At 37.2% G+C, this 13,320-nt stretch overlaps 1 protein-coding gene across 6 annotated transcripts in view; it reads right to left on the bottom strand.

Moving 5' to 3' along the window:
• USP25 (ubiquitin specific peptidase 25) overlaps positions 1–13,320 on the bottom strand; it is a 143,971-nt gene that overhangs the window by 107,377 nt on the left and 23,274 nt on the right. For 5 of the 6 annotated variants that reach the window (XM_050784793.1, XM_050784792.1, XM_050784790.1 and 2 more), the window contains exons 2-3: positions 4,361–4,438; positions 938–1,082 (exon numbers count right to left, since the gene is read on the bottom strand). In XM_050784793.1, coding sequence (XP_050640750.1) covers positions 938–1,082; positions 4,361–4,438 — 223 coding nt within the window. Of the gene's footprint in view, positions 1–937; positions 1,083–4,360; positions 4,445–13,320 lie in introns of those variants that run through there. The other variant, XM_050784795.1, reaches the window with a different exon arrangement.

The following is a 13,320-nucleotide window of genomic DNA, read 5'->3' on the forward strand; positions in this document are numbered from 1 at the left end:
ATTCTCCCATCACCCATTAACTGAGACAGGAATATTCTAGTTTTCTCTGACACAAGATTATCTGTGTAGCAAAAATACTAAGATTATCCTGAAAACTAAAAATTAAAATATTTTATCAATAAACATTAATAAACATCTACGTAAATGAGTTCTTTTCCAGTTGCTTCCTGACTTTGAGAATGTCTACAAACAAAATAAGAAATTCTCTCCAAATATATGTCAATAATCAAACTTCGCAAATCCATAATGCATAAAAGTAACTATTTTTATGTAGTACAATTATTAAACTATAATGAGACATGGAGGTAACTGAACATAGTTTGAAAAACTGTGTGCTACACAAGTATAAAGTATTCATATTATGAAGAAAAACTTAAGTCCCACATAGAATCTTCCACATGTATGTATTTGTGTGTATCTCCAGAACACTTTTTCCAAGTTTTCTTTTTTTTTTCCTTTTGGATGAAAGGCAATTTCATTACACATTAATAAACTTCTTCGCCAAAGCTTCGTTTGGAAGCAGGGAAAAGGAAAGGGAAATTTTATTAAATGGTAAACCTATCAGCAATTAGAAATAATACTTTAACCTCAGAAGTAATACTAAAGCCTCTACCAGCACTGAAAATCTACAAAATAACGGTGCCCATTAAAAATTCTAGTTCTTCCTTTTATGAATATAACTGCAGCTATTCGATATTTCAAAGCAATAAATACTATATGAAATGCTCTATGAAAAACCATATAACTTACATAAAATCTTTTCCTTATAATCTGAAAAAGATAATATATGCTCTTTTCAACTACACTAAAAAGAACCAAGGTTAATAGAGTTCTTTATTGGTTCTTTACCTCTGCTTAAGCAACATTAATATATTATACCAACAAAAGTTTTTCAGTATGTTTCTATTAAAATAATAAGAAAAGAAAGAAAACTTACTTGTATCTGCCTGGCTTCCCACACTGATGTATCTATCATTGCCAGGAAGTGCTGTTTGGTAGTAAGTTGCCTCCTCCTGCTGAGGGGTCTTAGCATTCTTCGCAGTAAGGAAAGCCACTGCTAATTCCAAGTTTCCATTACTATCCTTCAAATATCAAGAAAAGAGTATCAAGTGTTTTGAAATAACTTTATACAATATCCTCCATAACACTCTAGAACAAAACTGCTTTAGATTTGCAATTAATCTATATGATTCTAATTTTATAGTGTAAATGCATCATACATAAAGTATACTATACCAACAGTAATACCTTTTTTACTAATTAAAACTACTGCTACAATGTAAAAATCCATCTCTAATTTCTTAGTCTTCATTACTTTCCTATCTGCTTAATAAGAGTCAATCACAAACTTCTACTTTTGAACAAATAAACTAAAAAATGTCTATTGGAACTTGCCATATGAAAGAGTGCAAAATGGGTATTTAAATTAGTACTTCTACAAACAAGGACAATAAAAGATATTCCTTTTAATCCGGGTGCTGGATACATACTTAGGGGCAAATTTCAGCAAAATGTCAAGGACTCACAGGAAGAAAATGGCAAAATGTACTGAAGGGCTTGATAATGTGGAACTATGGAGAGACACACAGAATTCTGGACAGAAATACTCAACACTGTCAAGATGACAATCCTGCTCAAATTAAACATATACATTTTACACAGTTCTCATCAAAAGCACAGCCGAATAAAAGTATTCTAAAGTTCATTTTGAAGAAAGCAGATGCCAGAATAAGAATTTTTAAAACAGCAAAATGAGAAGAGACGTGCCCAGTTACAACTTTATATTCTCTGCACAACTGACAAGTAAAACGCTAGCACTAAGACAGTTAACTGAAACAACACAGGAAACCCAGATATTCATAACGAAGCTATCTTTGTAACAGAAAACCAGACCATTAGCCAAGCAAGGGGCTCACGCCTGTAATCCCAGCACTTTGGGAGGCTGAGGTGAGCGGATCACAAAGTCAGGAGATCAAGACCATCCTGGCTAACACGGTGAAACCCCGTCTCTACTAAAAATACAAAAAATTAGCTGGGTGTGGTGGCAGCGCCTGTAGTCCCAGCAACTCGGGAGGCTGAGGCAGGAGAATGGCGTGAACCCAGGAGGCAGAGCTTGCAGTGAGCCAATATCGCGCCACTGCACTCCAGGCTGGGCGACAGAGCGAGACCCCGTCTCAAAGAAAAAGAAAAAAGAAAACCAGAACATGAAAGGTTCTGTAGGTTCCCTAAGAACTCAGACATGCACACGGGTGTAATAAGAAGCCAGTGGAGTGTTTTGAAAAGCAATGACACAGTATGAATTACATTTTAAAGTGTTTACTCTGACTATATATTAAGAACAGACTACAGGAGAGAAAGGGCAGAAGAGAGCGTCCAATATTATTGCTTTCTTATTAAATGTGGGATATGACAGAAGTAGGATCAGGATGATTCCAAAATTTAAGGACCGAGCAGCTGGCAGAATAAAGTCCCCAAGACCTACCCCAATTCTAGCAGTCAGTGACGAGAGGGGTAAGGGTGCAGTTTCAAAAGCACCACAGCTTTCAAGTATGCTATCCGTCATGATCATTAGACAATTCCTAAGTGACTCATCCAAAATGTAAGATACACTATGTTAAATAAGTAATCTAATAACAAAATAAATCTCAATGATGGCTAACATTTATTGAGCACTTACTATATGCCAAGAAATGTGCTGTTTTTCATATATTACCTCACATAATAATTTAAAAAAACAGCAGGAATTTACACAACTTGAAGTTCATTTACTTTTTAGAGCTAAAAACATGTTCTCAAATGAAAAGTACCAAAATTAATCAATGACGTTACGGTGCCCAAAAGTAGACTTCTTGTCAGTATTTATAATGGCCAACGATTAAGGTTTAAATACACTCTTTTCCCCCAGCTACTGGCAACTGAAACAAAAATTTTGGAAAATTAAAAATACCTATGCTTCACACAACCTACATCAAAGGAAATGTGGATAAGACTTCATTCGAGCTATATATTTTCTAAGATTTAAAAAAAAAAAAAAGGGAACTCCCCAATTTACCCTGGCAAGGTCATAGGCTATGGCCTCACACTCAGCAATACATAATGAAAAAGGCAGTTTCTGAAAACAAACATGGAATTTAGTAATGATATTTATCAGAATAAAAAGGGACTAGCAATTATCTAAATGTCATAATCTCTGCTTCCTCTCCAAATACTTACAGTGGCTTCATACACTGCGCGTTAATGCTCTAAACACGACTATTTCATGATTTTCCTGATGGGAGAATAAGGTGAAGCAAAGCTTCTAGTAAAAGAAGCATAAATTAAGTGTGGCACCCTGGGATCAGGCTGCCTTGGTTTCTATTCCAAGCTTCTCCACATACAGGCTGTGTGATCTTGGGCAAGTTACTTTAACCTCCCTGTTGCTCATCTTTTCAAAAGCGGGATGAAACTAATACTTATCTCATAGAGTTATTATTAGGATGAGTTAGCCCACATAAAGTACTTAAAATACTGCCTGGTAGTACCAAATGTTTAAGCAGTACTACTTATTATTATAATGACTTTTATTATAATCATCTGATAGATTATTTCTAAAAATGAATAAAGAACTCTAGGCTTGAAATCGAGTTCCAAAGGATTGGAGCTGTGTATATAACTGCAATGGCAAAAATGCTATATTGTTTTTAGCCTATAGTAGTAATATGCAAATAAGCTTAAAATACTGTACAGTTCTGTTTCTTAAATAGCTTTCATTCACTCTTTTTCAATGTGAGTATCCATATGATATGACTCATTTGGATGTCTGTGTGAAAATGAAGGTCCAACTAAGATATGACCAAAGTGACACATTTTAGTTGTTGCCTGTACTGAAGAGTTTGAAATTGAACGTTTAACTTAGGGTGTCATTAGCTGAATGGGTACAAATTTATATCTCTGCTTCTCGGGAGAAGAAAAATGTAAGCTTTCAGCCTTCTATTAATTTTCTACTTTTCCCTTCTCTTACACCTCATCCTCTAATACACCCCACCTTGCACCCTCATTTAAACTCTAAAATCATAGCTCGTAAGTAAAACCATCCATTTGAATTAGGATTCACATCCCACTATTTTGCACAAAAAGCATTTCATATACAGAAAGAGATTATCTGTCACTCTAAGATATCATGGACATCAGACTGCTGAAAGCTAACATGCTCAAAATGCAGTTCGTTAACTGAGGATTTTACTTCACAAAGTCCATTCCTGTATCTCTAAAACTACCACATGGTATAACCAAAAACAAAAAACAAAAAACTTATCAAATATAATACACACTAGAGATGAGCATATAGCACAAACTGTGTATCATAAAACAGAGGTCATACCTTCAAGGCTTGCTGTAGTATCTGGGTGTCATTAATCCCAGTAATTTCTCTCAGTTGATTCAAAAACGTTTGCTGGTGCTAGAGGGAGGAAAAAACCAAAATCATTATATTCTCAACTCTGAAAATATACTAGGAAAAGAAAACAAATGACCTTTGGTTTTCCAAAACAAACGACCTTTGGTTTTCCAAAACAAACAAACAAAACAGAATAAACTAGAGTAAAAATGGAAAAAGAACTTGAGAAAGGCCAATTTCATTTTTTTAGAAAGAATGAATTATGCTGTGGAGAACCCTTACTTCATTCTCATGTTTCAAAAAAGTATCTTCTCTAATTACTCCCCAATAAGTCTTATTTCATTAGCAGTTTCTTTTTCTTCAACCCCTCATTTATGCCATCTAACAAGAAAAGGAGTCTTATCCACGATGGTTAAGCATAAAGAGAGAAACATCTTTAGAAAAGACATGTTTTGGCAAGACATAACTCAGTGGGTAATTATACCATGGAGATCCTCAGATCTACTTTAAAAAGAGGATCATTTCACTGTGCAATCAGTCATAAAAGATTCTAAATTGAACAGATCATTTGCCCCCATTTGCTTCAGTTCTTTATATGCTATTGGCCTACATAACTGATTACATATTACATTGTATTGGAGGGGAAAAGATGTAGAGACAGGATTTCACTATCAAACTCTTGGAGGTCCCCTACATAAAAACCAACTTCCTCCTTATATCTCTGTATTTCTTAAAGTTCCCAACACTATAAAACAGTACCATGAAATAAATTAATCACAGTGGATATGATAGGAAAAGCAAACCTAGTCAACAGAATAGGATCTATTGAAATCTTTTTTAAAAAGATGTTTCACATTTATCTCAGTAATAATTCAGTCAGGAATCTTCAATGGATGCTAAAACTACTGAATGAAAAGTTTGATCGTGAACAGAATATTTACATCATTTAAAATTCTCTTCCACAAATTATAAAGGGAGGAAGAATGACTTTATTTTGTTAACAGCAGTGAACCCGTACAGGTCTAGAGCAAGCTCACTTCTTGCCTCTTCAGAAGCAAGAATTTGACCAAGGGGCATAAGGCAGAGAGAGAGACCAAGGCAAGTTTTTAGAGCAGGAGTGAAAGTCTGTTAAAAAGTTTTAGAGCAGGAATGAAAGGAAGTAAAGCACACTTGGAAGGGGGCCAAGCGGGCAACTTGAAAGATCCAGTGAACAGCTGACCTTTGACTTGGGGTTTTATATACTGGCATGCCTCCAGGGTTCGCATTTCTTCTCCCCTGATTCTTCCTATAGGGTGGCTGTCCACAGGCGCAGTGGCCTGCCAGCACTGGGGTGGGGCTGCACGCACAGTGTGTTTACTGAAATTGTGCCCGTGCTCACTTAAGGCATTTTTCCCTTACCAGTTGGGTGTTCCTAAAGGAAGGTCGTATGTCAGTTAAACTCCACCGTTTTGCCTCTTAGTGCATATATGCTTAAGCTCATTCACTCAAATCCTGGGACCTTATCAGGAAGCTGCTGATGACCAGTTTCAGGTGTTTCTATCTATTGGGAGACTGCCTTTCCCTGGTGCCCGCTGTGGCCAATTATTATTTTAGAGAGACGGTTAGTTAATAACAGCCTGACCACCACCTAATGGTTGCCTGACATTCCTGGGGGGGAGGCCCTCTTCTGCCCTGCTCACGTCTGACTAGCTACCTACTGTAACAACAGTGCAAAACCTGACAGCCACCACCTTAACCAAGAGATCAAAGTTAGTATTGCCAATCATGGGATACAACGGCAGTGTGTGCCTCCTGACACTCTATAATCTGTGATACAGCCCTGGTGAAAATGCACAACCTATATCTCATCTTGAGGAAGCATCACACAAACCCAAACTGAAGGACACTATGAAAAATAATTATTCTATCATCTTCAAAAATGTCTATGCCATAAAAAACAGGTGGACTCTCCACCCTAAAGGAGACTAAAGAAGTATGTCAGCCAAAGGGGGAGCTGATTGCATCCCATACCAAATGTTATGCAGGATATTGTTGAGACAACTGGAGAAATATAAATATGCACAGCTTAGTAATGACATTTTATTAATATTAAATTCTTGAATTTGATAACTCCAGTATAGTAAGAGAGTATCTTTTTTATTAGGAAATATATCTCGAAGAATTTAATGGTAAAGGGGCATGATGCCTGCAACTTACTATCAAATGGTTTGGGGAGAAAAAAGTTATGGAAGTTCTGTGTACTAAGCCTTGCAACTTTAAATTTGAAATTTCAAAATAAAAAGTTTTAAAATGTCCTGCATTCAGCTTTGTTGACATCAAATTGTAAAATAAAATTTAAGATATTGCAGCCCAAATATCTTTTACAGAAATCATCTGTATTAGGTAGAAACTATATTCAGCTACTCATAACAGATTCCCAACTAAACAGCAGCTTCAATACTCTGGAGTGTCTTTCTTTTCTAACTTAGAAGACACAACGGGCAGTTCAGACCTAGTAAGGACACCCAACATGAGGTCTTTATGTGCACCACGCATCAGAATGTCTGTCACTGCATGGTCTCCTCCTCCACTATCCTGTCCAAGTTTTAGGTAGGATAAAGAGAAAGGTCAAGGACAAAAGGTGTCTCCCAAATGAATGAGACTTCTTTAACAAGCCCCACCTACAAACTTCCACTTATACAAGCCTCACAAAGCACACACATTCACATGGCCACTCATAGCTGCAAAGGAGATTGGGAAATGAATTTTTCGGGTGGGCAAAGGCTGCTGTGAAAATGAAATCAAGGTTCTGTTATCAAAAAGAAAAGATGTTCATTGGATAGGCATTGGCAGTGTCTGCCATGCCATCAAGGAATTTTCACTTCCATAAAATTTTTTTACAGAGCTGGGATAACCAAGATTATCCAACAATACAATACATAATAAAGTACACAAACAAAGTCATATAAAATGTCAGGAAGCTATCAAAATGGATGAATAAAAGAACTGCCAAATTTACAAAGCTGAAAGGAGAAAAATAAAATTATCTTAAACCTATCAGTTTTTATACCGTAAACCAAAAATAAAATTTGAAGCTTCAAGGCACTCTAAAATTTAACCCGAAAGACTAGTTCAGGCCATGACTGGAAGTAGGGGGTAGACATGCCTCATTATACCGCTCCAACATTAACATAAACACAGACCTTAAGTCTGGTAAGAAACATTTTCAGTCTATTCTCTCTAAAGCCTGCAACTTGAAGGCTTCATTTACATGATAAAACCCAGATCTCCAAAACCCCTTATTTTAACCCAGACATTCCTTTCTATTGATAATAACTCAACCAATTGCCAATCAGAATATGTTCAAATCTACTGATGACCTGGGAAGCCACCCTGGGACCAGACTTGTCCCTCACTTCCAGACTGAACCAATGTGAATCTTACATGAATTGACCGATACATTACGTCTCCTTAAAATGTCTAAAAGCAAGCTGTACCCCAACCACCTTGGACACACATTGTCAGGACCTCCTGAGGCTGTGTCACGGGTGTGTACTTAACCCTGCCAAAATAAACTTTCTAAATTGATTGAGACTTGTCTTAAGATACTTTTTGGTTTATACTACTTTCATTTAGAAAATTACCAATAAATAGCAATGGAATCATAACTAAGCTATGCAGTACCCAACATTATGAATTAAAGGCATAAAACTTTTACAGAAATTACCTTTATTCAATTCAGTGTCTTCATTTAGTTAATACAAAATTCTTTATAATTTTTTTAAGTCTGTAATCTCACTGCTACCAGCACTCCAAATCTGATTTCATACATAAAGTATTATTTTCCTCAACTGAAAATTATTCAACCACAGCTCAGAAAAAAATTACTGAGTACCCAAGGAAATTAGTCATTTGTACAAGTGTTGATGGCCATTAATTATAAAAATTAAAAAATGGCTGTCCCCACCCAAATCTCATATTGAGTTGTAGCTCCCATAATCCTCATGTGTCATGGGAGGGACCTGGTAGAAGGTAATTGAATCATGGGGGCGGGTTTTTCCCATGCTGTTCTTGTGACAGTGAATAAGTGTTGTGAGATCTGACGGTTTTGTAAAGGAAAGTTCCCCTGCACATGCTCTCTTGCCTGCCACCATGTAAGATGCGCCACTGCTTCTCCTTTCCCTCCTGCCACGATTGTCAGCCCTCTGACAATGTGGAATTGTGAGTCCATTAAACACTTTTTTCTTTATAAATTACCCAGTCTCAGGTATGTCTTCATTAGTTGCATGAGAACAGACTAATACACTGGGTAATTTATAAAGGAAAAAGGTTTAATGGAATCATGGTTCCACACGGCTGAGGCCTCACAATCACGGCTAAAGGTGAAGGAGGAGCAAGAGCACATCTTACGTGGGGGCAGGCAAGAGAGCATCTTCAGGGGAACTGCTCTTTATAAAATCATCAGATCTTGTGACACTTATTCACTATCATGAGAACAGGATGGGGGAAACTGCCCCCATGATTCAGTTATTTCCATCTGGTCTCTCCCACGAAACATGGGGATTATGGGAACTACAATTTAAGATGAGATTTGGGTGGGGACCCAAAGCCTAACCATATCACCCAGTCTCGGGTATGACCTTACAGCAATGTGAGAACAGACTAATACAAACACATGTCCTTCCACTAAGAAAGCAGTTCTCAAACTTTAATGTACAGAAGGATGACTCCATGAGTTTGTTAATAATGATGTCCAGGCCTCATCCCCAGGGATTGATTCTAGAGGGTCTGGGTTGAGGTCTAAGGATCTGCATTTCAATAAGCACTTCAAATGATTTTGATGCAGATCAACTTAGAAGCAGAGTCTGAGTTAAACATACAACTATTGTTTTTAAGTGAAAAATATATAATCTATTCAGAAGTTTTCCTTACAAAATCATATTAAGCTAAAGCAGAATACAAAATAGTATATATACGAATTAACGACTACAAGGTAAAATACAAACACAAATATAAATCCCAGAAAAGATTACACTGCCTATGCTAGACTCCCAATTCTCCCATCCCTGTATCCATACTCTTTGCCACTTTTTACTTCCTCCCACATGATGTATTCCCTTTTGTCATGGATGAGATGGGATTTGATCAATGGCATGTTAGCAGCCAGCATGCAAGCAGACATGAAACATACCTGCATCACTGGGCTTACCCAGTTGAACTTCTGCAACCTACTTAAGAAGAATATGACTTGGTAGCCCACTTGCCTAAGAAGAATGAGGCATATGTGAAAACAGCTAGCCCAGCCAACCAGCAAATCTGTGAGTGTGAGTGACAATATTTTGGTATGCCACTAGGTTTTGAAGTGGTTTGTTACGGTGGTTTAATAAAGTGCAATAAGAATACTGAGTATATTATGGAGAAGCCAAGGTCTTTGAAACTGTTATTTTGCTGTTTTATCTTTCACTATAAAGTCAAACAAATATCCCAGAAAAAAATCAGGTGTATCCCTAGCATGGTTCATGTTTTCATAAATCTTGACTGAAAATGAAACAATGAAAAGAACTGGGGATCGGGGAGAAGGCTAGGTGAAAAAGAAAAAAAAAAAGGTGAAAGAATTTTCTTAGCTAAACCTAAGTAGAGGGAAACAGGAAGAGGTGAGCAATGAGAAAAATTCTAAGTTAGAGAAGCCACCTCATTCGTAAAGTTTTTTCCCCTTTGTTACTTGCATCTTCCAGTTGTATTTTTCCTGTATTTGAAACCCTGCACCTTCATTTCCTGCAATTATGTGGGGGTTTTGTTGCCATTTCTGTTGTGATTAAGACCTTAGTCTGTTTTTCAAGGTTTGTACCTTCCCATTTATGAAACTTCTGATCTGTGATACGCCCTGATCCTCAACTGGAAATGTCCTAAATATGGTCCTCTCTTTCACCAGCAATTCCAAATCCGAGATGGTTCCCATCCAATCCACTTCCATATCCAGAGCTCCTTTTCTGGGCTCTGAGAAGGTCCTTGTACGGATTTTTTTTTCTCTAGTTAAGTATAGGGAGGTGAGTTCAACCTCTTCCCACTGCTAAGCCAAAAGGGCAAGATGCAGTGTCCAAAGAAATCCAGTTACTTGCAAACACTACGAAAATTAATAAGCAAAGAAGTCAAGATTACCTACAGGCCTTCAGATTCCTTCCTGTTATTTTTACTATGGCACAATAACATCCTTAAGTGTCTACTATGTGCAAAATACAGTACTATGTATTTCAGGTATAAGGAAATATTAGTAATTTCAATATAAATTAAAAATCTAAGAGGTTCATAGAAATTCTTTCCCTTCTCAGGTGGCCCCACTTAATGCTGGGTCTTTTTAAAATCCGTTTCAGTAAAGAGAGCATATTTAACATCAGTATAACTTTTTGAGGATGCAAAAAAAAGGGATCACTGGCCCACGACAAGGAAAGAAAATATGAATTTATTACACTCTTGCTGTATATCAATGTTGCGGTTATGAAAACAATGCCCCAAAGTATGGCATTCTGGCTTGCTGAGTGCTCGGAACAAAAGCAATCAAAAGGACTCAGAAGCAAGGTCTCTCTCCAACATTCTCCTGCCTCCCCACTTTCCCTTCCGAAGCACAGGGAGAGGTTTTCTCTGAAGTTCCCTTATCTGACTGAGGGACGTTCATCCAGAAGGAATGAAATTGTCTTGGATAATTCCCTGGAATCTATATAAACCAGAGATTAAGTCCTATAGCAGGAAAGAAAACTAAAAATTGCCATGCCCCTGGGCATACCGTACCCAAACAGACTTTTCACCTATTCTTTTGACTATTCTTCTAAGGGCTATTTGTTACCTCAGAGACTGTATCTATATAACAAAGACAACTTTTGTTTGCAGTACAGTTCTGCCCCTCACCTTCCCAAAAAATTGTCATCGTCTCTCCCAGAGCCCAGAAGAATTTTGTTCCAGGCCATTGTCTGCTCTTCAGGTACACTCGTCTCCTCTTCAAATCATTTACTCTTCCTCTAAAACTGCCTGCATCCTCCACTTCTCCCTTTATGACGAGGGGATTTAGGCTTCAATCACCTGGCCCTTTTTAGAATCTCGTATTTTTTTTGTAGCTCCCACCCATGCTTGCATGTCAATAAATTTGTACACACTTTATCTTGTTCATCTGTTTACTGTCAGTTTATTTCAGCACTCAATCGAACTTTCAGAGGGAAGGTTTAAACGTCCATACACCAGACTGTTTCCAATGTTCCCAATATATATTTAGTATACATTTAATATACACATACACACACACATTTAATATACATTTAATATACACATACACCCTCTAGGAAGTTACTCTCATTTTATAGCTAACAGAGACTTCAAGATATTATTAAGTGCAGGGACAGGATTGAAACCAGGCCTTTCAAACTCCATGTCCTTGCCATATTTTCTCAACTCTAGGACATCTAACATTGGAGACTAAAGATTTAATAAAAAATGAAAACTCAGTGCAAAAATCCACTATTATGTTGATGTAAATACTTAGAATATGGTAAAAGAAAACTAAAGCACCACTGACAACAAAGGAGAAAAAGTTTGTGTTAAGCGGTGGGTGACTCATTAAATCAGTCACTGGCTCTTTTAGCTAAATTTCCAAATATAAATGAAACTTGGCTCAGGAAAAAAAAGTCAAAGGTTTCCATCCTTGGGGAAAGGTGTAAGGCGGGGACAGCAACTCTTAGAAAGACCTGTAAAAAAAAAAACCTTCCAAATTTTCTAATAATAGAGGGAAAAAAAAACTGATAGGAACTCCAAAGACATTCTTAAACTTCAGAATCGCATGCACTGCTAAGCACCAAATGTAGGCATTTCAAAGTTACCTGTCAATGACAGGATTAATTCATTATACTGTCTTTAAAGTGAGTAATCACACACACTGATTTTGCAAAAATCTCTGCATCTACCTGGTAACAGTAAACTGCTCTAGTTCATGTTCTCTTACTGTAAGAAACCTCTAACATTCACTGTCCAAGAATTTCAAGTACATAACACATCCTTCATGTTTGTAAGTCCAAACCAGTCTCTAAATAGCTAGAAAGCAAAGAAAAAGAAAAAAATTTCCTGAGTCATGTTTTTCTTGTTAATCTGTAAGCCGGATCTTTCATTTCCCTCAAATATAATATTCTATGACTTGTCTGAGGAATTTTCCTACAGTATAGTCCCTCTCAGAGTCCCTACCTCTGTCCCCAGCATTATCTTGCATTGCTTTCCCGCTGGCATTCCTCTTCCCTCTCTTTCATTCAGGGTCTACAAAATACCATTCCCCTTCATAATGCAAAGGTCTCTGCACCTGGAGGTGCCTTCTGTTAGACTCACCACAAATTATAATAATATACTATGGTTAATCACAAGGTAAGTCCAAAGACAACAAGAACTCTTAAACTTCAGAAGCACATGCACTAAAGCACAGCTAGGCACCAAATGGTAATCATTTCAAAGCTATCAATGAGAGGATAATTCATTCATCACTGTACTCCTGGTACATACATATAACGCCTGGCACATGGTAAGCAATCAACATTGATTGAATAAATGGAATACAGCAGAGCCTGCAGATGTGAGCTGGAACAAGTCATATCACAAGACAAGTTTACCCACAGAAAAGAGGCACTAACTAATCACTGGAGATGGGGATGCTGGGGCTCAGGACACATCACCCCCAAATAAGACTGTAGGAGACTAGAATATGCCACCCAAAAATATACTTCTTTGGCATATTTTGAGGTAGTTATTTTGAGAAACTGCGGACACAAGAGTAACCTTGAAAAACTGTCCTTTTGTGAAAAAAAAATGTATTTTTAAAGGAAATCTACATTAGGAAAAGTATCTGTATCAGCAAGAGGGCTGCAACAACTTTTATTACTTGAGCAACTTTTCATCTACACAAGACACCCTTTATTCACCACACATTTCCTCCCCTC

The sequence above is a fragment of the Macaca thibetana genome, chromosome 3, assembly GCF_024542745.1.
Source record: "Macaca thibetana thibetana isolate TM-01 chromosome 3, ASM2454274v1, whole genome shotgun sequence".
Lineage (NCBI taxonomy): Eukaryota > Metazoa > Chordata > Mammalia > Primates > Cercopithecidae > Macaca > Macaca thibetana.